General features: G+C 38.3%; 1 protein-coding gene and 1 long non-coding RNA gene across 6 annotated transcripts in view; one reads left to right on the forward strand and one right to left on the reverse strand.

Annotated features, from left to right (window-relative positions):
* The window catches only part of LOC125963039 (uncharacterized), a 181,191-nt gene that overhangs the window by 7,109 nt on the left and 146,769 nt on the right, over window positions 1-27,313 (forward strand). The window lies entirely within an intron of this gene.
* The window catches only part of CUL4B (cullin 4B), a 38,513-nt gene continuing 34,525 nt past the window's right edge, over window positions 23,326-27,313 (reverse strand). For all 5 annotated transcript variants that reach the window (XM_033416229.2, XM_004285586.4, XM_033416233.2 and 2 more), the window contains one exon: window positions 23,326-25,962. In XM_033416229.2, the coding sequence (XP_033272120.1) occupies window positions 25,867-25,962 (96 nt within the window). In that variant the 3' untranslated portion in view covers window positions 23,326-25,866. The remainder of the gene's footprint in view (window positions 25,963-27,313) is intronic.

A 27,313-nucleotide genomic window follows, 5' to 3' on the forward strand; every position in this document is an offset into this window, starting at 1 on the left:
ATACACAAGTAGATTTTTCATTTTTTAAAAAAGGATTTTCTTTTTGACCCTGGGTTTTGCACTCCAATATAATTAAATCAGTTTGGTGGAAAAGTTAATATTTCAAAAATTATAAGGTTATTTTTAGAGTTCCCTTCACTCTCAAAAGTGTCTTGGTTTGGACAAGAAGTTATATTATCACCGTAAGTATAGCATACTTAGCACATTTCCTTTGGCAGCAGCTGGCCAGGGCTTCAATCCCAGCTCTGAAATTTAGTAGCTTTCTGACCTTAAGTAACTTATTTGATCTCTCTCAAACTCAGTTTCCTCATCTTTAGGATGGGAAAATAACAGAAACTCTTTGAGTTGTTGTGAGGATAAAATGAGATAACATGTATAAGGCACTTGGCACAGTGCCTTGGCTTATCTAGCACTCAATAACCATTATTGAATTATTGATAAATATCATTATCGTTTTTATTATTATTAGGCTATGTTCATGATTGTTGTCAGACTTTATCACTGACTTGGCATCCTAACATTAGCACATTGCTTGCCTGACCTTGTCTTTGGTGATCAGGAAGATTCACCAAATTAAATTACTGCATAGACCAGCATTTTCAAGAATATTTTTCGTAGAATATTGGCATTGCAAGATGCTCTTCCAGCAAAGGGTTCTGCAGTCAACTGACAGTGGGAATCTATAGTCATGTCTTGCAAATTCAGAACACGTACTGTATTAGCACTGCAAAATGTGAGAACTCCTACAGTCAAGAAACACTTTTATTTTGTTTAACACCCCATTTTCCAAATTTATTTGATAATGTAGCCTCTCCTCTCTCGATTGTGTGTATGTGATACCTCAAAATTAATAGAGTATTCTACAAAGCATATTCCGCAAAACATGGATCTTGTCTAACTTTTTCATTTGAAAAATGGGAGGCCTAGTTGGGAGAAGGACTTTTCCAAGGCCACACAGTAATAGTTGATACATAGGTCTCGATTCCAGGTCTCCAAATCTTTGTACCTTTTCTTCTAGGAAAGTCTCTTTATATGTAACAATCTTTGTGTACGGATACAATAACGTGAAATGTAGGTTAATAAGTAGCTGTGTGATACCTTTGAAAATTCAAGGCCAAGGACAATTTTATAATAGCCAGAGGTTTTGTATTGTGAAACCTGCAGCTTTAACAGCCTTCACGTTCTCTGGGACTGAGGGTTTCTGCACATAAGCAGAAACCGCAGATCACAGGGACTGTAGATCACAGTTAATGGGACATTGTCTCTTGAACTGACACAAGATGAAAGCCAGAGGGCGCTCGTTCCCAAGGCTATCAATTTAGATGCAAAGAGTAGGAAGACACAGAAGCAGCAAGTTTCAAAAAGACTGAGGAAGACAGAAGATACTATCGCTGAAGGCATGATAATGTTTAAGATATAAAGCCATGGAAGACAAATCAGAAAAGAAAGGGAGGCCAAATAGGAGTATATCAATATATAAAACTTGTTTCATAATCAACAAAATGAAGAAAAAAATATAATTTGAAAATAGATATGTGTATGTATGTGTGTATTTATGTATATACATACATACATATATCCTATACAAATCTATGAGACCAACAATTTTCCAACCAGCCAATATATGTCAAGTTCATATTAGATGAAATAAGATAGAAATAATAATTGCTAATATTTATTAAGCACATTCTATGTGTTAGGTATGTGTGCTATCTCATGAACACTTAACCAAGCCTATGAAGTATTATTAGAGCATTGTCCTCATTTTACACATGTGGAAACTGAGGCTTAAAATCTTAAATAACTTGTCCAAGTTCACACTACTAAGTATCAATAGAATAAACAGCTGAGACTCCAAGTGTCTCCTTCCAGAGCACCCAACTACTCCTAACTCCCTCCCCATGGGTTATAAGGCCCTGTGTGGCCTGGCTCTGGCTTCCCTCTGCAGCCTTTCTCATCACAATTTGCATCCAGCAGGACTGAAATACAGTTCCCTGAACAGGTCATGTTCCTTGCATAGGACCCTCTTTCCTCCATCTTTACCTGACTCAATCCTACTTCTCTTTCTGGTCTCAGCTTAGACTTCACTTCCTCCACAAGTCTTCTCTGCTCTGCAAGTCTGGCTTAGGTGACCTTCCTCTGTGCTTCCATAGCTCCCCATCATTTCATCACACTGCATGGCAGTTGCCCTTTCCTGATCTGTGCCCTCAGTTAGATTGAGAATTTGGGGAGAGCAGACACCAGATCTCTCTTGCTCCCGACTGCATTTCAGCTCCTGGCATAATGCCTGGCATATAGTAAAGTTCCCTATACACACAGAAACTCCTCTATTTGAGACATTTCTTAGAGCCACAAAGCTGTATGGAGGGCAAATGTCATTAACTCTGTCTGCCACCAGCAGCTTATTGACTGTCATTTTGGTCTCTGGCATTGGCATTCATTGGATGTGTTTGCTGTGATTTTGCCTAGGTTTGAGCAGTTTAATGAACATTATTAACATATATCTGATACATACAAAAGCAGTGAGAGTGTTGAAAGTCCTAGTAATAAGTGACGTAGGGTTACAATAGAAAGGAAATTAGAATATGAAAATTACAAGTGCTGCACAAAAATATACATGAATAGTTGAAGAATAGTAAACATTCTGATGGGCAAACACTAGATCATGTAACATGTGAACAATGATGAGCCTATGGAGGCCAAAAAAGTCAAGAACTATGTATTTTGTCTGAGGAAATCGGTGTCCTAAGCTAGTTCCTAGAGCACCTTATTTTGGGGAGAGCTAGAGGTCTTTGCCCACTTTCCGGAAGTCATTTTTCAATCCTTTTATGACACTACTATCAGAGCTTCTCTGAAAACTATTATTGTGAAATCTTGAATTTAAAGATGTTATGGAAAAAAAGACGTTATGGCAAAGAACCAGGATAATCAATCTTTATGAAAAAGGGTTACAGCCTTTAAAAAAAAAAGCAAGTTCCTCCCATTGCATATCTCCTTGTTCCATTTGTATAGAATTTTACAAAATATTATCTAGATTTTGTAATTTATTATAATTTCTTGAGTGCTTTTTAGAGGTCAGGCACTTTGGAACTCACTTAATCCTCACAATGTCTCTGTGAGACAGATATTATCCCATTCTACAGATTCGGAAGCTATGGCTCTGAAAGGTTAAGTAACTTCCCTAAAGTCACACAACTATAAAGTGTTTATATTGGAATTGGAAGCATAATTTTGTTGAATCCAACATGCTCTTTACACTACACCAAGTTTTCCCTATTATCTAATTTCATCCTCACAACAATCATGCAAATGAAGGTAAGAAAATTATTTTCCCCATCTTCAGATGAAGACAGGGAAGCCCAGAAATGCTCAAGGTCCCACCATTAGGTAGTGATAGAGAAGTAAACTCAAATCTTTTTTTGCTGCACCTCACAGCTTGTGGGATCTCAGTTCCCTGACCAGGGATTGAACCCAGGCCATGGCAGTGAAAGCCTGGAATCCTAACCACTAGGCCACCCCTAGGGAATTCCCTAAACTCAAATCTTTTATTTCTAAGTGCAGTGCTCTTTCCAGCTCACCATAATTTTACTTCTTCATAGATTGGTTAAACGCTAATGGTTGGAGCCTTTGCAAGGGTTGGACATTCTTAATGGTCAAGGAGCGTGTGCCTGAGGGGAGGTGGAGGAGGGGCTGGTGTGCTCTTTTGGTGGGATGAGGAAGGGAAGCAGCAGCAGCAGAGGCCGTGGCCATTGGATTTTGTCCCCCAGCTACTAGGCACTTCCCACCGCACTGGCCTTTTGGTGACATTCCTAATCTGTCCAGCGAAAACTGTCCATCACTGACCTGTACTCCTCAAATGCAATCCTGGCCAGGCTATGTGGGGGCATGATAGATTTCATGTGTCCTTTCAAAACACTGTGTTCTGGATTATGAGACCTTTGGACAATTGATTTGATGACAAATTGGTCTTATATGATTAATTGCCAGCTTGTGTCTTTAGGGAAATTGGACAGAATGACCCATTTGTGGATTAACTCTTTATATGCTATCCTGGAACCCAGGGCTAGCTGGGAGGGTCCCAGGGCACTGGGGCAGATATTAAAGCCTGAGGACAGATTCTGGTCAAATTTTTTGAAATGATTTCCCTGAGAGTTATATGTTTTGCATTTTAATGAGATTTGTACCCATTTCTGATGTGTTTATCCCTAAGAATTCCAAATATTACTATTAGTTTAGCTTGCCATTAATCTGATATTGAACTCTTTCTTATGCAGTTGCATAATACTTATGCACAATACTAATGCATAATACTCAAGATAAACGTATGGAAATGTAGAAGACTTCTGCCTCCAGCCAAGGTGGAGTAACAAGGACTGAATTCACCCTGTGCCTGAAACAAGCAAAAAAGAGAGAGAAAAAAAATACAAAATTCATGAAACAATGATTTTTTAAGATACATCAGGCAATGAAGAAAAAGTGATCCCTGAAAGATGGTTAAAAAATAAGGTGAGTCCTCTGATCGAGACCGGCTACATAAGCTGCAAAGCCCAGTACAAAATGAAAAAGTAAAAGCCCTTATTCAAAAGGCAGGAAAAGGGCTTCCCTGGTGGCGCACTGGTTAAGAATCCGCCTGCCAATGCAGGGGACACGGGTTGAAGCCCTGGTGTGGGAAGATCCCACATGCCGCAGAGCAACTAAGCCCGTGCACCACAACTACTGAGCCTGAGCTCTAGAACCCACCAGCCGCAACTACTGAAGCCCATGTGCCTAGAGCCTGTGCTCCACATCAAGAGAAGCCACTGCAATGAGAAGCCCGCGCACCGCAACGAAGAGTAGCCCCCACTCGCTGCAGCTAGAGGAAGCCTGCGCACAGCAACAAAGACCCAACTCAGCCAAAAATAAATAAATAAATAAATTTAAGAAAAAGGAAAAATGTTTTCCTTTCTTCCACATTCTCTCTCTTAACCCATCATGGTGGTTTTTATGTGCTATTTAATGTTACATTCCCTCAGACATGGGATACTTGAAGGGCAAGTGCAGACCCTCAGAGGTACCCAGAAGCTGTGCCCTCTGACAAGGCATGCACACACACGCTTGCAGCAAACCAGCTGTTGGCTTCTCCCTCATGCCACCAGCTGAATCAGTGCCCCCAGGAAGACGAGCCAGAAATCCCCACTTCCCATGGGTCTGACACCCCAAACCACTGTGGTTTAGGCAGCCCCAAAGAGTATTACAACTTCTGTGCCAGGATGGGTAGGTAACTGGAAGAAAGTAGGCAAGAGGTTCATCCCAGCTGAATCTCCTGTTGAATGTACTGTGGAACTGCCAGCTTGGGGCAGGGATGGTTGCCACCATGCCCCACCCTGAGATTCCACAGAAATAGGCATCTGATTCTGACTCTCCCTGTGCCCATGCCCAAGCCCCCACTGGAGAGAGAGGGTATCATTAGTTGCTGGGCGGGGGACGAGGGAGGAAGCTGAGGTGCCAGAGATAGGAGAGTGGTTAGCAAGAACCTATCCAAAGAGGCAGTGAGACAGAGAGAGGAAGGGCCACATGTGAACCCTGGCTCCAAGCCCCCAGTGTATGCTCTGTTGCACCACAGGATTTCACTTACAAAACACAAATATAAGATTATTATGAATTTCAAGATGGTGGCCACAGAGCATTAAATCCAAACATGGGCCCTTTTGGAGCTTGGGGCCCTGCACTACTGTAACAGGTCCATGAATCGAGCCTGTCTACCAAAAAGGGGAAACCAAGGCAGCCTGGCAGACTTCCTAGATTGAGTAGGCACAGCTGAGCATCTGGAGACTCCAAGGCAACTGGAGCACATACAAAAGAATACCAGAGAGGAGAGAATTGCACAGAGGCAGACCTCCAAAGATCTGCAGATGGTGCCCCTCAAGTGTTAAGCAGAAAACTAAGCAGTGCATTCACATGAGGAAAATAACTCACACAGAAAAGAACTATCTGAAAGAATTTGAAGAAAGAATGCCCGGTGCTCACATAAGGCCAGGAATAGTGCCTGTTCCCACCAGCCAGAATAGAAAACCTCATGATTCACAGGGCATTGAGTAGAGTAGACAGATAGGTCTTGCTGGAGTAGCAGAAAATAATCAACACTAGGAAGCTCAAGAAGATTCACAGAAGTACAAAAATATCCAAGACCCAAATGGTAAAACTGACAGTGCCTGGCATCCAATTAAAATAACTAGATGTGCAAATAGGCAAAGAAACACAACCCATAATAAGGAGAATAATCAATTGATCAAAAACAAAGCAGAAATGTTAGAATTAGCAGAGAATATTAAACCAGTTATAAATATATTCAACATGTTCAAAAAATTAAGTAGACACATGGAAGATATAGAAAAGACACAAAATGAACTCAGAGATAAAAACTACAATGTGTAATATGAAGTATATACTGGATGGAATTAACAGCAAATTAGGCATTACCAAAGAACATATTAGTGATTTGGAAGGCATAGCAATTGAAACTACCTGACAAAAAAAAAAAAAACAATGAAACTGGACCCCTATCTTATACCATGCACAAAAATCAACTCGAAATGGATTAAATAATTTAACATAAGACCTAGAACCATAAAATATATAAAGAACACATACAACTCAATAGAAACAAAACAAAAAAAAAACCAAACAAAAAATCCAATCAAGGGACTTCCCTGGTGGTCCAGCAGTTGGAGTCTGCCTTCCAATGCAGGGAATGTGGGTTCGATCCCTGGGCGGGGAACTAGGATCCCACATGCCACAGGGCAACTAAGCCCGTACGCCGCTCAACTACTGCGCCCACACACCACAACTAGAGAGAAGCCCGTGCGCCACAATGAAAGATCCCACATGCCGCAACAAAGAACCCACGTGCCGCAACTAAGACCCGATGCAGCCAAATAAATAAATATTTTTAAAAAATCCAATCAGGACTTCCCTGGTGGTGCAGTGGTTAAGAATCCGCCTGCCAATGCAGGGGACACGGGTTCAAGCCCTGGTGTGGGAAGATCCCACATGCTGTGGAGCAACTAAGCCTGTGCACCACAACTACTGAGCCTGTGCTCTGGAACCCACAAGCCACAACTACTGAAGCCCGCGCGCCTAGAGCCGGTGCTCTGCAACAAGAGAAGCCACCACAATGAGAAGCCCGTGCGCCGCAACGAAGAGTAGCCCCCGCTTGCCACAACTAGGGAAAGCCCACACGCAGCAACAAAGACCCAATGCAGCCAAAAATAAAATAAATAAATAAATTTTAAAAATCCAATCAAAAAATGGGCAGAGGAACTGAACAGATATTTTTCTACAAAAGACATGCAAATGGCCAATAGGTACATTAAAAGATGCTCAACATCATTAATCAAGGAAACACAAATCAAAGCAATGAGATATCACCTCACACCTGTCAAAATGATTATCATCAAAAAGTCTACAAATAACAAATGCTGGTGAGGATGTGGAGAAGAGGGAACACTTATGTAAATTGGCGCAGCCACTGTGAAAAACAGTATAAAGGTTCCTCAAAAACTTAAAAATAGCCCTTCCATATGATTCAGCAATTCCACTTCTGGGTTTACATCCAATGGAAATGAAAACAGGATCTTGAGAAGATATCTGCCCTCCCATATTCATTGCAGCTTTGCTCACAACAGCCAAGGTATGGAAACAACATAGGTGTGTCCATCAACGGATGAATGGATAAAGAAGATGTGGTGCGTGTGTGTGTGTGTGTGTGTGTGTGTGTGTGTATAAACAAACAAAACAGTTATGATTAAGAAGTAAATCTTTCCATTTGTGAAAACATGGATGGAGCTGAAGGCATTATGCTATGAGAAATAAGCCAGAGAAAGAGAAATACGGTATTGTATCAGTAACATGTAGAATAAAAAAAAAAGTCAAACTCATAGAAACAGAGAGCAGAAAAATTGTTGCCAGGGGCTGGGACAGGGGTGGGGAAAATAGGGACAGGTTGGAAAAGGGATACAAACTTTTAGCTATAAGATGAGTATGGTCTGAGAATCTAATATAAAACATGGTCCCTATAGTACTTCCCTGGTGGGGTCCAGTGGTTAAGAATCCACATGCCAATGCAGGGGACACAGGTTTGATCCCTGGTCTGGGAAGACCCCACATGCCGCAAAGCAAATAAGCCTGTGCACCACAACTACTGAGCTGTGCGCCATAACTACTAAAGTCCGTGTACCACAACTACTGAGCCCGCATGCTGCAACTACTGAAACCTGCGTGCCTAGAGCCCATGCTCTGCAACAAGAGAAGTCACTGCAAAGAGAAGCCTGCGCACCGCAATGAAGAGTAGCCCCCACTTGCCGCAACTAGAGAAAGCCCATGTGCAGCAGCAAAGACCCAGCACAGCCAAAAATAAATAATAAACAAACAAACAAAACCATGGTCACTATAGTTAACACTGTATTGTATAATTAAAATTTGCTAAGAAGGTAGAACTTAAATGTTCTCACAGAAAAAATAAATGAGGTGATGGATGTGTTAATTAGATGGTGGAAATTCTTTCACAGTATATGTATATATATATATCTCCATATCAAATCACCACAATGCACTTTAAATATCTTACAATTTTGCCAACTATACCTAATTTTTAAAAATTAGTTATTTTAAGAGGATATCATTTGGGAATATGTCTTTCATTTGACTGAGGACCAATCTGAATATGAAGATCAACACATGTGTAGTGAACAAACATTTCAAGGCTGACTGTACAACTTTTAAAATTTCTCATCCTATTTGTAGTTTAAAATATACAAATAGGGCTTCCCTGGTGACGCAGTGGTTGAGAGTCTGCCTGCCGATGCAGGGGACACGGGTTCATGCCCCGGTCTGGGAAGATCCCGCATGCCGTGGAGTGGCTGGGCCCATGAGCCATGGCCGCTGAGCCTGAGCCTCTGGAGCCTGTGCTCCGCAACGGGAGAGGCTACAACAGTGAGAGGCCTCTGTACTGCAAAAAAAAAAAAAAAAAAAATATATATATATATATATACAAATAAAAAAAGGGTTAGAATTTTCCTGAAGACGTCTTCGTAAAGTATGTGGCCATGCTATGTATCATGAAGGGAGGGGGTTGGGGTAGGGAGGGGAGAAGTGGATGAGTTGGTAACTCCTTCACCTCAAGCTTCCTTGGGATAGTTACTTCCACTGAGATGACTTGGAAGTTTGAAGTGTGTTTAGGGCAATTCAGCACCCTTAGACCAGGTGTCTGCCATATGTCTGAAAACTAAAGAGAGCTATGGCAACAGGATGGAGGGATTTGTGTGGGAAGCAAATATACTTTCTCTGATTGCAGAAGTGACAGAAAGATGGCTACATTCTTACTGACCTGAACTTGAAGAGTTTATTGTCATAATACTAAATATGTTAAATATCATTCATCTCACATTTCTAAGTATCATGTTTGCTATAACGCTGGAAATTGAAGATTTATGTTACTTTATAGATATGTAGCTTACTAATATCTTGCTTGAAACACATCAAACTGGTTCATATTTAATATGGTTTGCCTTTTCTTTTACCAAAAAATTATTTAATGTAGTGTACCCTCCCTCTTATTGTTGGTGTTTTTATCCTAGAAAACAGGCAGGAGATTTAGAAAAGCAGAAAAAATTAAAACAATAAACATTGCATGTTCCAAAGCTTGAGAAATCTTATACAATGATTTATTCATGGTTCCTAATATATAACTTCTGACTTCTTGATAATATACTACTTAGAGAACTAAAACTATTAACTGAAAGACTTAAAACAGTATAAAATTGTAACCAGAAAATTAATTTTATTGGCTTTTTAAAATTTTTGTCTGTGTTGGGTCCTCGTTGCTGCATGCGGGCTTTCTCTAGCTTCTGCAAGTGAGGGCTACTCTTCACTGCGGTGCGGGGATTTCTCATTGAAGTGGCTTCTCTTCTTGCTGAGCATGGGCAGGTTAGCTGTGGCATGTGGGCTCAGTAGTTGTGGCTCGCGGGCTTAGTTGCTCCGCGGCATGTGGGATCTTCCCGAATCAGGGCTCGAACCCGTGGTCCCCTGCATTGGCAGGCGGATCCTTAACCACTGCGCCACCAGGGAAGCCCTTATTGGCTTATTTTATAATTGTTCATATATCAGAAACATTCTTCTCAGTAACAAGAGACAAGGGACTATACATAAAAAATATAGCCATTAAGTAAGAACTCTTAAACTTGAGTTGTGGATATTATTCTCTTGTCATCACCTGTTTAGTTTGTGACCTAGATAAATGCTACTTGCATTAATGATTTAAAGAAGGAAATAATCTATTCTATTAAATATCTTCCCTGTCCTTGAATACTTGTACAGAACAAGGTAGTTTATAATAATAGTTAAATATCAGATGTATATGATCACTAAATCATTTAGTTTTCATTAATATTAAGATATATCAATTTGTAAATGATAGCAGAGATACTTAACCCAAGTCTTTAAGAGCTCATTTATTTTTGACCCATTTTTAGGTATAAATTGAAACTTCTAATAATAATAAAAACTGCTTTTGAAAACAAACAAGCAAACAAAACTATCCAAAAAGAAACACAGAGTGAAAAATACCAAAAAATGTAAAGACCATTAATGAACTGTGTGACCATTTCAAATAGCCTAATTGGAGTCCATAAAGGAGGGAGAGGGCAGAAAAAAATATTTGAAAAAAAATAGCAAAAAACTTTCCAAACTTTATGAAAACTATAAACCCACAGATCCCAAAAGCTCAATGAACCCCAATTAGAAGAAACAATACCATAAGGAACACCGTAATGAAAGAGCTCAAAACATGTGGCAAAGAGAAAAACTTAAAAGCAACCAGAGGAAAAAAGGCATTTTGGAGGTTTGGCAGACTGCAGGAGAGGAGTGAACGCCTGTGGTTCTACTAAGTTTGGTAATCTGGAAGAAAATAAGTGAACTGAAGACATTAAGAGGCAATGCTCCCAGAGATAGCCTCATCCACCAGAGGGCAAACAGCAGAAGCAAGAAAAACTACAGTCCTGCAACCTGTAGAACAAAAGCCACATTCACAGAAAGATAGACAAGATGAAAAGGCAGAGGGCTATGTACCAGATGAAGGACCAAGATAAAACCCCAGAAAAAACAACTAAATAAAGTGGAGATAGGCAACCTTCCAGAAAAAGAATTCAGAATAATGATAGTGAAGATGATCCAGGACCTCGGAAAAAGAATGGAGGCAAAGATCGAGAAGATGCAAGAAATGTTTAGCAAAGACCTAGAAGAATTAAAGAACAAACAAACAGAGATGAACAATAAAATGACTGAAATGAAAAATACACTAGAAGGAATCAATAGCAGAATAACTGGGGCAGAAGAACGGGTAAGTGACCTGGAAGACAGAATGGTGGAATTCACTGCTGCAGAACAGAATAAAGAAAAAAGAATGAAAAGAAATGAAGACAGCCTAGGAGACCTCTGGGACAACATTAAACACAACAACATTCGCATTATAGGGGTCCCAGAAGGAGAAGAGAGAGAGAGAAAGGACCAGAGAAAATATCTGAAGAGATTATAGTCAAAAACTTCCCTAACATGGGAAAGGAAATAGCCACCCAAGTCCAGGAAGCACAAAGAGTCCCATACAGGATAAACCCAAGGAGAAACATGCCGAAACACATAGTAATCAAATTGGCAAAAATTAAAGACAAATTATTGAAAGCAGCAAGGGAAAAACGACAAATAACATACAAGGGAACTCCCATAAGGTTAACAGCTGATTTCTCAGCAGAAACTCTACAAGCCAGAAGCAAGTGGCATGATATACTTAATGTGATGAAAGGGAAGAACCTACAACCAAGATTACTCTACCCGGCAAGGATCTCATTCAGATTCAATGGAGAAATCAAAAGCTTCACAGACAAGCAAAAGCTAACAGAATTCAGCACGACCAAACCAGCTCTACAACAAAATTTCTCTAAGTGGGAAACACAAGACAAGAAAAGGACCTACAAAAACAAACCCAAAACAATTAAGAAAATGGTAATAGGAACATACATATTGATAATTACCTTAAACGTGAATGGACTAAATGCTCCAACCAAAAGATACAGGCTCACTGAATGGATACAAAAACAAGACCCATATATATGCTGTTTACAAGAGACCCACTTCAGACCTAGAGTGGGTCTGAAGACTGAAAGTGAGGGGATGGAAAAAGATATTCCATGCAAATGGAAATCAGAAGAAAGCTTGGGTAGCAATACTCATATCAGATAAAATAGACTTTAAAAAAAAGAATGTTACAAGAGACAAGGAAGGATACTACATAATGATCAAGGGATCAATCCAAGAAGAAGGTATAACAATTATAAATATATATGCACCCAACATAGGAGCACCTTAATACATACGGCAACTGCTAACAGCTATAAAAGAGGAAACCAACAGTAACACAATAATAGTGGGGGACGATGTTAACACCTCACTTACACCAATGGACAGATCACCCAAAAGGAAAATTAATAATGAAACACAAGCTTTAAATGATGCAATAAACCACACAGATTTAATTGATATTTATAGGACATTCCATCCAAAAACAGCAGATTACACTTTCTTCTCAAGTGCCCACAGAACATTCTCCAGGATAGATCACATCTTGGGTCACAAATCAAGTCTCAGTAAATTTAAGAAAATTGAAATCATATCAAGCATCTTTTCTGACCACAACGCTATGAGATTAGAAATGAATTACAGGTAAAAAACCGTAAAAAACACAAACACATGGAGGCTAAACAATACGTTACTAAATAACCAAGAGATCACTGAAGAAACCAAAGAGGAAATCAAAAAATACCAAGACAAATGACAATGAAAACACGATGATCCAATACCTGTGGGATGCAGCAAAAGCAGTTCTAAGAAGAAAGTTTATAGCAATACAATCCTATCTCAAGAAACAACAAACATCTCAAATAAACAACCTAACCTTATACCTAACAGAACTAGAGAAAGAAGAACAAACAAAACCCAAAGTTAGTAGAAGGAAAGAAATCATAAAGATCGGAGCAGTAATAAATGAAATAGAAACAAAGAAGACAATAGCAAAGATCAATAAAACTAAAAGCTGGTTCTTTGAGAAGATAAACAAAATTGATAAACCATTAGCCAAACTCATCAAGAAAAAGAGGGAGAGGACTCAAATTAATAAAGTTAGAGACGAAAAAGGAGAAGTTACAACAGACCCTGAAGAAATACAAAGCATCCTAAGAGACTACTACAAGCAACTCTATGCCAATAAAATGGACAACCTGGAGGAAATGGACAAGTTCTTAGAAAGGTATAACATTCCAAAACTGAACCAGGAAGAAACATAAAATATGCACAGACCAGTCACCAGGATTGAAATTGAAACTGTGATTAAGAATCTTCCAACAAACAAAAGCCCAGGACCAGATAGCTTCACAGGTGAATTCTATCAAACATTTAGAGAAGAGCTAACACCCATCCTTCTCAAACTCATCCAAAAAATCGCAGAGGAAGGAACACTCCCAAACTCATTCTATGCGGCCACCATCACCCTGATACCAAAACCAGAGAAAGATACTACAAAAAAAGAAAATTACAGACCAATATCACTGATGAATATGGATTCAAAAATCCTCAACAAAATACGAGCAAACAGAATCCAACAACACATTAAATGGATCAGACACCATTACCAAGTGGGACTTATCCCAGGAATGTAAGGATTCTTCAATATACGCAAATCAATCAATGTGATACACCATATTAACAAATTGAAGAATAAAGACCATATGATCATCTCAATAGATGCAGAAAAAGCTTTTGATAATATTCAACACCCATTTATGATAAAAACTCTCCAGAAAGTGGGCACAGAGGGAACCTACCTCAACGTAATAAAGGCCATATACAACAAACCAACAGCAAACATCATTGTCAGTGGTGAAAAACTGAAAGCATTTCCTCTAAGATCAGGAACAAGACAAGGATGTCCACTCTCACCATATTATTCAACACAGTTTTGGAAGTCCTAGCCACAGCAATTAGGGAAGAAAAAGAAATACAAATTGGAAAAGAAGACGTAAAACTGTCACTGTTTGCAGATGACATGATACTATACATAGAAAATCCTAAAGACGCCACCAGAAAACTACTAGAACTAATCAATGAATTTGGTAAAGTTGCAGGATACAAAATTAATGCACAGAAATCTCTGGCATTCCTATACACCAACAACAAAAAATCAGAAACAGAAATTAAGGAAACACTCCCATTTACCATTGCAACAAAAAGAATAAAATACCTAGGAATAAAACTACCTAGGGAGACAAAAGACCTGTATGCAGAAAACTATAAGACACTGCTGAAAGAAATGAAAGATTAGATACCAACAGATGGAGAGATATACCATGTTCTTGGATTGGAAGAATCAATATTGTGAAAATGACTATACTACCCAAAGCAATCTACAGATTCAATGCAATCCCTATCAAATTACCAATGGAATTTTTTACAGAACTAGAACAAAAAAATCTTAAAATTCGTATGGAGACACAAAAGAGCCCGAATAGCCAAAGCAGTCTTGTGGGAAAAAAACAGAGCTGGAGGAAGCACACTCCCGGACTTCAGACTATACTACAAAGCTATAGTAATCAAGAGACAGTATGGTACTGGCACAAAATCAGAAATATAGATCAATGGAACAGGATAGAAAGCCCAGAGATAAACCCACGCACCTATGGTCAATTAATCTATGACAAAAGAGGCAAGGATATACAGTGGAGAAAAGACAGTCTCTTCAGTAAGTGGTGCTGGGAAAACTGGACAGATATATGTAAAAGAATGAAATTAGAACACTTCCTAACACCATACACAAAAATAAACTCAAAATGGATTAGAGACCTAAATATAAGACCAGACACTATAAAACTCTTAGAGGAAAACAGGAAGAACACACTTTGACATAAATCACAGCAAGATCTTTTTTGATCCACCTCCTAGAGAAATGGAAATTAAAAAAAAAAGAAACAAATGGGACCTAATGAAACTCTAAGCTTTTGCAAAGCAAAGCAAACTACAAACAAGACAAAAAGACAACCCTCAGAATGGGAGAAAATACTTATAAACGAATCAACGGACAAAGGATTAATCTCCAAAATATATAAACAGCTCATGCTGCTCAATATTAAAAAAAAAAACCCAATCCAAAACTGGGCAGAAGACCTAAATAGACATTTCTCCAAAGAACACATACAGATGGCCAAGAAGCACATGAAAAGCTGCTCAGCATCACCAATTATTAGAGAAATGCAAATCAAAACTACAGTGAGGTTATCACCTCACACCAGTCAGAATGGGCATCATCAGAAAATCTACCAACAACAAATGCTGGAGAGAGTGTGGAGAAAAGGGAACCCTCCTGCACTGTTGGTGGGAATGTAAATTGATATAGCCACTATGGAGAACAGTATGGAGGTTCCTTAAAAAACTAAAAATAGAATTACCATATGATCCAGCAATCCCACTATTGGGCATATACCCAGAGAAAACCGTAATTCAAAAAGACACATGCACCCCAATGTTCATTGCAGCACTATCTACAATAGCCAGGTCACGGAAATAACCTAAATGCCCATCAACGGACAAATGGATAGAGAAGATGTCATACATATATACAATGGAATATTACTCAGCAATGAAAAGGAATGAAACTGGGTCATTTGTAGAGATGTGGATGGACCTAGAGACTGTCATACAGAGTGAAGTAAGTCAGAAAGAGAAAAACAAATATCATACAGTAATGCATATGTGTGGAATCTAGAAAAATGGTACAGATGAATCGGTTTGCAAGGCAGAAATAGAGACACAGATGTAGAGAACAAATGTATGGACACCAACGGAGGAAAGCGGCGGTGTGGGTGATGGTGGTGGGATGAATTGGGAGATTAGGATCGACATATATACACTACTATATGAAATAGATAACTTATAAGAACCAAAGGTGAAATAAGTTCAGATGTAAAAAAGCAGAAAGAACTCATCACCAGTAGATCCCCCAGTAAAAGAAATGTTAAATGATGTCCTTCAGAAGAAAAGTGATACCAGATGGAAATCTGGATGTATACAAAGAAATGAAGAGCTTTGGAAGTGATAACTCCATGGGTAAATATGTAAGATTTAAAAAAATCATTTAAATCTCTTTATAAGATATGTGACTTAAAAACAAGAACAGTGTTTTGTGTAGTTTCCAACATATATAAAAACAAAACGAATAAAGATCCAGAGGGGAGAAATGGAAGAATACTACTGTGTGATTCTTATACCGTAAGTGAAATGGTATAATATCACCCAAAGGTAGAATATGACAGGTTAAAGATGTATAACTATAAAATCTAAAACAACAAAACACAGCTATAGTTAATAAACAAAAGTGAGAAAATAAAATCATAACAATGCTCAATTAATATTAACTTTATGTCTAATTTACCACTTTTTCCATTTATGAATCATATTTTTGATTTGATATCTAAGAACTTTTTATCATAAATCCCCATAGATTTTTCCCTGTTTTTTTCTAGAAGTTTTATGTATTACATTTAAGATCATGATAAAATTGGAAACATGAAGCCAATTTAAGAGATAACATTAAGTGTACCAACATTTGCATTGTAAGGGTCCCAGGAGAAGAGAGAGAGAAGGGGATTCAAAATGTATTTAATGAAATTATGGCTGAAAATTTCCCAAACCTGAAGAAGGAAACAGATATCTATACAGGAAGCACAGAGGGTCCCAAACAAGACGAACCCGAACAGACCCACACCAAGACATATCATAGTTAAAATGGCAAAAGTTAAAGATAACTAAAGAGGTCTTGGGACTTCCCTGGTGGTCCAGTGGTTAAGACTCCAGGCTTCCACTGCAGGGGGCATGGGTTGGATCCCTGGTCGGGGAAAATCCTGCATGCTGCATGGCGGAAGTTCTATAGGCAGCAAAAGAAAAACAAAATCATATACAAGGGAATCCCCATAAGGCTATCAGCTGGTTTGTCTGCAGACACTTTGCAGGCCAGTAGGGAGTGGCATGATATGTTCAAAGTGTTGAAAGGGAAAAACCTACAACCTAGGATACTGTACCCAGCAAGATTACCATTTATAAAAGAAAAAGAGATAAAGAACAAGACAAGCAAAAACTAAAAGATTTCATCAATACTAAACCTACCCTGAAAGAAACATTAAAGGGTCTTCTCTAAGTGGATAAGAAGAATGTATAGGAAAGGGAAAATCCCACTAGGAAAGGCAAATATATAGTAAGGACTGAGAATCAACCACTTAAGACAGTATGAACATAAAAAGACAAAAAGTGGTAAAAGCACCTATAACTAAAATAAACAGTTAAGGGATAAGCATGAAGATATAAAACAGGACATCAAAAACACAAAATGTGGGGAGGGGAGTAAAAATAATGTAGACCTTTTAGAATGTTTTTGAACTTAAATGACTACTGGTTTAAAATTAGTAGATATAGGACTTCCCTGGTGGCGCAGTGGTTAAGAATCCACCTGCCAATGAAGGGGACACAGGTTCGAGCCCTAGTCTGGGAAGATCCCACATGCCGTAGAGCAACTAAGCCTGTGCACCACAACTACTGAGTGTGTGCTACAGAGCCCGCGAGCCACAACTACTGAGCCCACGTGCCACAACTACTGATGCCCGCGCGCCTAGAGCCCATGCTCTGCAACAAGAGAAGCCACCACGATGAGAAAAGCCCGCGCACCGCAACGAAGAGTAGCCCCCACTCGCCGCAACTAGAGAGAGCCCACACAGAGCAACGAAGACCCAACACAGCCAAAAAATAAAATAAAATAAATAAATAAATAAAATAAAATAAAAAATTAGTAGATATAATTATAGGCCAACACATGAACCCCATGGTAACCACAAATAAAAAACCAACAACAGATACACAAAAACTAAAAAGATAGGTACACAAGCAAACTACTAAGGAAAATCATCAAACCACAAGGGAAGAAACAAAAAGAAGAAATGAACAGAGAAGAACTAACAAAAACAACTGGAAGTCAAGTGATAAACTGGCAGTAAGTACACAACTATCAATAATTACTTTAAATGGCAATGGACTAAATGCTCCAATCAAAAGACAGAGGGTGGTTGATTTGATAAAAAAAACAATACACTTGAATATGTTGCCTACAAGAGACTCACACCATAAACAAAAATTAACACAAAATGTATTAAGGCCTAAATGTAAGACCTGAAACCATAAAACTCCTAGTAGAGAACATAGGCAGAACAGTCTTTGACATAAATTGTAGCAATAATTTTTTAGATCTGTCTCCAAAGGCAAAAGAAATAAAAGCAAATATAAACAAACGGGACCTAATTAAACTTAAAATCTTTTGCAGAGCAAAGGAAACCATCAACTAAAGGAAAAGACGACCTATGGACTGGGAGAAAGTATTTGCAAATGATATGACCGACAAGTGATTAATATCCAAAATATACATAAACAACTCATACAATATAAAAAAAACCCAATAAAAAATGGGCAGAAGACCTGAATAGACATTTTTCCAAAGAAGACATACAGATGGCTAACAGGAACATGAAAAGATGCTCAACATCGCCATTAGAGACGTGCAAATCAAAACAGTGAGATATCACCTCACACCTGTCAAAATGACTATCATCAATCAGTCTACAAATAACAATTGCTGGTGAGAATGTGAAGAAAAGGGAATCCTTCTACACTGTTGGTGGGAATGTAAAGTGGTACAGCCACAATTGAAAACAGTATGGAGGTTCCTCAGAAGACTAAAAATAGAACTACCATATGATTCAGCAATTCCACTCCTGAGTATATATCCAGAAAAAACGAAAACACTAATTCAAAAAGATACATGCACCCCAGTGTTCACAGCAGCATTATTTACAATGGTCAAAATATGAAAGCAACCCAAGTGTCCATCAACAGACAATTGGATTAAGAAGATGTGGTATATATATATACAATGAAATATTACTCAGCCATAAGAAAAGAATGAAATTCTGACATTTGCAGCAACATGGATGGACCTAGAGATTAGTATGCTTAGTGCAATAAGTCAGAGAAAGACAAATACTTAAATGTAGAGTTAAAAAAGTAGTACAATGAATGTACATAGCAAAACGAAAACAGAAAAAGATAGAGAACAAACTTGTGGTTACCAGTGGGGAAAGGGAATGGAGGACAGGCAAGTTGGAGTATGGGATTAAGAGATACAAACTATTATGTATAAACTACATAAGCGACAAGGGTATATTGTATAGCACAGAGAATTATAGCCATTGTCTTATAATTTTAATGGAGTATAATGTGTAAAAATACTGAATCACTATGCTGTACACCAAAACTAATATAATATTGTAAATCAACTATACTTCAATATAAACATAAGAAAATAAAGCTTCCAAGAAAAAAATATTCTTAAGACCTTGTGGTAGGGAAATACTTTTTCAACGAGATACAAAAAAGTTCTAAACATAAAGGAAAAGATTGATAAATTTGACTAAATTAAGAAATTCTGTACATAAAAAGTCATCTATAAGAGTGTAAAAAGTGGGACTTCCCTGGTGGCACAGTGGTTAAGAATCCGCCTGCCAATGCAGGGGATATGGGTCTGAACCCTGGTCCAGGAAGATCCCACATGCCACAAAGCAACTAAGCCCATGCGCCACAACTACTGAGCCTGCGCTCTAGAGCCCGAGAGCCACAACTACTGAGCCCATGTGCCACAACTTCTGCAGCCTGCATGCCTAGAGCCTGTGCTCCACAACAAAGAGAAGCCACTGCAATGAGAAGCCTGCACACAGCAACAAAGAGTAGCCCGGCCCCTGCTCGCCACAACTAGAGAAAGCCTGCGCACAGCAACGAAGACCCAACGCAGCCAAAAAATAAATTTATTTTTTAAAAAGTGTAAAAAGTCAAGCTACAGTGTATCATACAATTGTCTCTAGTCATATGCAGTTATTGAGTACATGAAATGTGACTAAGCCAAATTCAGATGGGCTGGAGGTGTAAAATACAGTCTGGGTTTTGAAGACTTCATATAAAATGTAAAATCTCTCTAATAATTTTTATATTGATTTCATGTTGAAACAAAAATACTTTGGCTATGATGGCTGTGATGATTAACTTCATGTGTCAACTTGACCAGGTCACAGTGTACCCAGATATTTGGTCAAACACTATTTCAGGTGTTGTCTCTGAGGGTGTTTTTGGATGAGATTAATATTTGAATTGGTAGACTGAGTAAAGCAGATTGCCCTTCCTAATGTGGGTGGGCCTCATCCAATCATAGGCTTGAATAGAACAAAAAGGCTGGCCCTCCCATGAGTGAGTGGGAATTTCCTCCTGCCTGACTGCTGTGGTGAGACATCAGTCCTTTTCTGCCTTTGAACTCCAACTGAAACAGCTCTTCTTGTTTCTCCAGTCTGCTGGTTTTTTGGACTGGAACTACACCATTGGCTCTACTGACTGCAGATCATGGGACTTCTCAATCTTCATTACTGTGTGAGCCAGTTCCTTATGATAAACCTCTCCCTCTCTCTCCACACACACACACACACACACACACTCACTACTTGTTCTATGTCTCTGGAGAACCTTAATAGATTGGGTTAAATAAAATATATTAAAATTATTTTCACTTGTTTATTTTTGACTTTTTTAAAATGGCTACTAGAAAATTTAAAATTACACGTGGCTCACATTATATTTCTATTGGCCACTGATGATCTAACATATATAAGGAACTTCTGTAAAAAAAGAAACAAATTTATATCCCCCAAGTGCTTTAGATATTGGAATTACCTGATACAGGATACAAAGTTACTAGTGTAAGAAAAATATTTAATTAAAAGAAAGAACCACAAAAATGAGCAAGCAACAGCAGATTATCAAAATGACTAGGCAGATTTATATAAGAAGCAAATAAGACTTTTAGAAATAAAAATATAAACTGTTGAAGTTAAAAGTTTGGTGAATGAATTAAAGAGAAGATTGGGCTCTGAAGACAATTAGTTTATTGGAAAATAGTTCTAAAGAAATTACCAAGAATGCAGCCTTAGGGATGGAAAATATGATGGAGATAGAGGATAAAATAAGAAACTCTACATGTCTGACTTAGTTCCAAGGGGAGAAAAGAGAAAGAATGGAGGAGAGGCAATATTTGAAAAACAAAATAATGGTTGAGGGCTTCCCTGGTGGCGCAGTGGTTAAGAATCTGCCTGCCAATGCAGGGGACATGGGTTTGATCCTTGGTCTAGGAAGATCCCACATGCCGTGGAGCAACTAAGCCCACGTGCCACAACTACTGAGCCTGTGCTCTAGAGCCCACAAGCCACAACTACTGAGCCCATGTGCCACAACTACTGAAGCCCAAGCACCTAGAGCCCATGCTGAACAACAAGAGAAGCCACTGCAGTGAGAAGCCCGCACACTGCAACAAAGAGTAGCCCCGGCTACCCGCAACTAGAGGAATCCCACACACAGCAACGAAGACCCAACACAGCCAAAAATAAAATAAATAATAAAAATAAATACATTTAAAAAACAGTAAAAAAAAAAAAGATGTTATGGAACCAGCTTTTAACTTGGAGGAAGGGACAAGAAAACAAAAAAAGAAAAAGAAAATAAAGTGGAGGGAGGGGACATGAGCCAAGGAAATGTAGCTCTAGAGGGAGTGTGGCCCTGTGAACACCTTGATTTCAGCCCAGTAAAGCTGATTTCTGACTTCTGGCCTCTAGAAATGTGAGAGAATTAATTTCTGTTGTTTTAAGCCACTACATTTGTGGTAATTTGTTACAGCAGCCACAGGAACCTAATGCACCTACTATGGCTAGAAACTTCCCTAAGTGTTTGAGATACATCAATGAACAAAACAAAGGTCTCTGCCCTAATGGAGCTTAAACTTTACACTAGTGGAGTAAACAGACAATATGCCGTAAGTATTGTTAACAAGTAAATTGCATAGTATGTAAAAGGTAACAAATGATATGTAAAAAAGGAAAAAGAGCAGGGTGAGTGTGGAATTGGTAGTGTGTGTGGTGGCGTTGGTGGGCAAGTTGAAATTTTAAATAGAATGGCTATGGTAAGCTTCACTGAGAAGGTGGTGTTTGAGCAAAGACTAATGTTTTAATTTGTGGTGTTCATTTTTAAAAGAGGACAAAACTAAAACACTGAACAACAACACTGTGTTAAGTTGGGGGAGAGGTGATCAGTATTAAAGTGTTTTAACATCTTTATATTAATTGGGAGGAAAATTTAGATATTTTTGACTTTGTTAAGCATATATGCTAACATATCAAGGGTAATCAGTAAAAGAAAAGAAATAGAATATATAACTTCCAAATAAGTAGTGGGGAAAATGGAATAAAAAAATAAACAAAACTCAATATATATTTTTTAAAGCTGAGAAAGAAGAAAAAGCAAAGAAAATTAGAAGAGATAAAGAGCAACCAGTAAGATGTTAGAAACAAATGCAAATGGATATAATCTTCCAGTTAAAGGACAGAAATTGTCTTCAACTATACCTTAATAAAAAAATAAATGTGTATTATGAAAAAAATGACAGAAACTCTCAGATTAGGGGAAAGATGAGAAAATCCATCTACTATGGAAGAGACACACCTAAAATATAAGAAAAGGCTGTTAAGCAATGAAGAGATATACCAAGCAAATACTAGACAAAAGTCAGGGTAGTTATTTTAAGACAAAATATTAAAACTGACTCAAGAAATAGAAAATCTGAAAAGAACTATTAAAAGATTGAATCAATAATCAAAAAACTCCCCATAAAAGAAAGCCCAGGACCAGATAGCTTCATGAATTCTAGTAAGTATTTAAAGAATTAACACCAATTCTTCTCAACTTAAATCTAGACTAGTTTCATACCGACTTTATGAAACTACTTGATTCTGAGGATTTGGATGAAACAATGTTTCTACTTGTGCTTGATTTTTCTAAAATAGAACATTTAAGAATAAATACTCACCTTGAGGATTCCTGGGAATCATCTGTTACCATACCTTCCCCTCCACATTCCTACAGCATTACTATCAAACCACCACAAAAATTAAAGAGAAACTTAAAAAATAACAAAATTGACAACTGTGAATTAATTAAAGAAATCATTAGGAAGAAGATGTTAAGTTCTGTGGTTTTATAATATTCTTACAATATTTGAATTTTACAGATCTTCTCCAGAAACTTTTTTTAAATAAAAGTTTTATTGGAGAAAAATAGAACCACCACGTACACAGGGAAAAGAGCACAAAAATTCAACTGATACAGAACTGAAAGTCACAATTATCCAATGTTGTTTGCAATTACTTTTCAATTTCTTAAACAGCTCCCCTCAATTTGTTTAATAGTCTCACCAATTTTTTCAGCTGAAATAGCATCAAGTTTTCAAAAAATTAAGAGCCTCAGGGAAGGGACCAGCTTTCAAGATAACAAAGGTAACACCAAGAGTCTCCTAATGGTACCAATTCTACCTAAAAATTCCTTAAGAGTAATTATCGAGTCTGGTGGAACAGTCTACGTATCTCACAGACCATCAGGGATGAGTTAGAACACTGACTTAGATGGTCCAGTATGGAGAGAGGGCAAAAAAATAGCTGCATTTCCTTGTCAGATAAGCTCAGTTAAGGAAACCAGGGAGGCTCTAAGAAAATACAGGCAGGGCTTCCCTGGTGGCGCAGTGGTTGAGAGTCCGCCTGCCGATGCAGGGGACACGGGTTCGTGCCCCGGTCCGGGAAGATCCCACATGCTGCGGAGCGGCTGGGCCCGTGAGCCATGGCCGCTGAGCCTGCGCGTCCGGAGCCTGTGCTCCGCAACGGGAGAGGCCACAACAGTGAGAGCCCACGTACCGAAAAAAAAAAAAAAAAAGAAAGAAAGAAAAGAAAATACAGGCAATGGCTGCTCAAAAATAGTTAGGAAGGCATTCTAAATACCACATACTGTGGACAACAGTGTGTAAGTTTGATGTAGTTATAAAGAAAACAGGCAACTTTAAAAAGAATAGCTGGTCACAGGTCTTTGAGAACTCAAGAAAACAATCAATAGCAAACACAAGAGCCAAAAGTCTCAGTTGAGGGTTAGGACCTAGGTATTCTTCTTAATGGTTCCAAATAGTCAAGGAAATACACTGCTGCAAAAAAGCATTAAAGCAGGCTTCCCTGGTGGCGCAGTGGTTGAGAGTCCGCCTGCCGATGCAGGGGACGCAGGTTCGTGCCCCGGTCCGGGAGGGTCCCGCATGCCGCAGAGCGGCTGGGCCCGTGGGCCATGGCCGCTGAGCCTGCGCGTCCGGAGCCTGTGCTCCGCGACGGGAGAGGCCATGGCGGTGAAAAAGCATTAAAGCAGTTCTGATTTTTTTAAAAATCAAAACAAAATTTCTGCTTTTCCTCCAAGATCAATTCCCTTCAAAGCTTCAAGGAAAAACAAACAAGGAAGCAAAACAGAACCCCAAATCCCAAAACAAAAAACCACTGATGGTAAAAGAGAAGACTTTTACTCACATTATCAATTTGAAAAACAATACTTCTGCTATCTTCTATGTATGAACAATCCTAGGACATTCCCCTGAAAGGTAGGTGTCCAGTGGCTATGAGAACTCTTTATCTTCAAGCAATTTTGAAAGGAATAAGATCAGCATAATACAGAATTTGAATTTCCCAACTAGGGGGTGTATGGGGGAAATGAGGAAGGATCTAGTTCTATCTAGGGCTTTAGGAAGTTAAAATAAGGATGAAAGGAAATGCTTATATGCCAACAAAAAGGAGAGCTGAGGTGCTTCCAAAAAAAAAACTTTGGTAGAGAAAATAGGAATGCTAAATCCCAGGAAGCCTGTAACAATCTACAATTGGTCCAAGTTAAAGACAAAACTGTCCAAACAACATTAAAGTCTAAAGGAAGTTGAAAACTAGTTTATGAATTTTTGCTCTTGTAAAAAGTTACACAACACGTGGGTTTTGGTCTCTTTTGCGATGTTCATATTATATTCATTTTTAATATGAAGAAAGAGTTGGATTTTTCTCTCCTACCATGTTCTTCTAGTACAACTGACCAGCAATTTTCTATTTCAGCTATTTTTATAAGTACCTGTTAATCAGCACAGTAAACTCAGGGCTGAACCATATACACACATCCCATGGGAACATTTTAGGATGTGTGTATACAAGACTATGTAAGCAACTGTCCCTCTGCTTGAAAACTTGTTTCCAAATAAAATTTTTAAAAACATCCCTTTCAGTGTAACAGAACATTACTTAGTAAAATATCAATAGCTATGACAACTTATTTTTCTCTTCAAGGGAAATCACAAAACAGGTGAACAACCAAGTCCAGGGTGGTTTTTCTATTTGATAAATACATCCAGAACTCTGTACAGTAAATAAAGTTTGCATGCAGTTTAAGTATCTTTAAATGACATTTTAAGCAAATAAACCTTTTGCTTCATAATTAATGGTGTATAAGAACCCCCCTCCTCTTTTTTTTAATAGCCATAGGGACCTCTTCCCCAGTTCCAAATAGGAATCATGAAGACCAGGTACTTTCTTAAGAGTTTTCTGCACATCATACTAAATAACATGCAAAGAGTTCAACAACATTCTTCTTAAAGGTAAGTATTACTCTTTAAATGGGCATGTTAACCACTGAAAAGTCACTCAACTATTTCCATTACACTGCTTCATTTGGTCATTGGTAGTATAAAAGAAGTCAAATAATAACAGGTTAGTTTATCCACTGGTTACTGTTTATGACACCAAATGCTCCAAGGCCAACATTTTATGCAATATAATTGTACTGGTTTGGATTTTCTTTATCTCTTTCCATGTAGTCCCGGTCAATTAAGGATTCTATTCTCTTCTTAAGATCAGCAGGCTGTAAGAGAAGGCAAATTTTCAGTGCAAAGCTCATAATCACTAGCTCAAGCCCATTTACCAATACCCCAAAAGAACAGTTTTGGCTCATTGATTTAATGTATTTAATCTCCTTAATATTTTTTAATTTTTATTTTTTAAATCTCCTTGATTTTTTAAAGAGGAAAGTATAATGAAAATAAACCAGGTTAAAAGATGTTTTTACACTATACATACATTGTCACATCTTATATTATTTATTTATCTGTTTATCTATTTATCTACCTATCTATCTATCTATATCTATCTATCTGGCTGTGCTGGGTCTCAGTTGCGGCAGCATGAGGGGTCTTTGTTGCTGCATGCAGGATCTTTAGTTGTGGCATGTGGGATCTAGTTCCGTCACCAGGGATTGAACCCAGGCCCCCTGCACTGGGAGCGGGGAGTCTTAGCCACTGGACCACCAGGGAAGTCCCCTGTCATACTGTTATACAATACTTTACTTTTCTATTTTAAAGAGGTCTTCTAAGAACCAGCTATTCTCTGCACAAATACAAAAGACTACCATAACTTCACAAAAGGAACACTGTATAGTTTAAGGAAACAGAATGCTATTTAGTTTTGCCAAGATAGTTTGAGAAAATAAGTAGACCCTAAATTTGGACAAAAGCTGGTTCTCAAAGTCAGGTTGCATATTTATAAATTAAATAAAAAATGTACTATGGAAATCACTATTTACAAGAATACTACAACAAATGGTTTGATAAGTGAAGTATCATCTAATTCAGATCTTCGTATTTCAGGTTTAAGGTTTAACTGTTACCTGCTATAAATGATTTGAATTTTTGAATCCTATTTGTTGAAAAATCATTGAGAAAGATTATAGCTTATTCTCATGATTGCATTCTTAGCTCTTGGGTAACAAAATTCCACTGTCTTTTGTATCTAGCCTATAAAGACAATATAATCTTGCTTGCTAACAGTTTTTTAGATTGTGTAAAATGGCTACTTGATCAAGAAAGGTAAAAAGGGAAAGTAGTTTGATGGGGCAGCCAAAATTTCACCAAAGTTTGAATTCCAAGATTTGAAAATCAAAATGACTTTCTCTTAATTATGGTGAAAGACCTAGAATATCAGCACAATATTTATTACAGTGATCCTCTACCTTCCCTAGCTAGCTAGCATCAGTGATCTCTCTGGCTAGAGGTGAAATGATTGTTAAGGCAGAACATGAGGGTGAGTGTGTGGTAATGAGAAGGCAGTATTAGGTTTGGAGGAGAGAGAAAGCCTACCTTATTAGCAGTGACAGCTAATGAGCACTTACGTGCCAGGCCCAGTGCTAAGTTTTACATATATTATCTCATTTAAGCTCC

The sequence above is a fragment of the Orcinus orca genome, chromosome X (assembly GCF_937001465.1).
Source record: "Orcinus orca chromosome X, mOrcOrc1.1, whole genome shotgun sequence".
Classification (NCBI taxonomy): Eukaryota; Metazoa; Chordata; class Mammalia; order Artiodactyla; family Delphinidae; genus Orcinus; species Orcinus orca.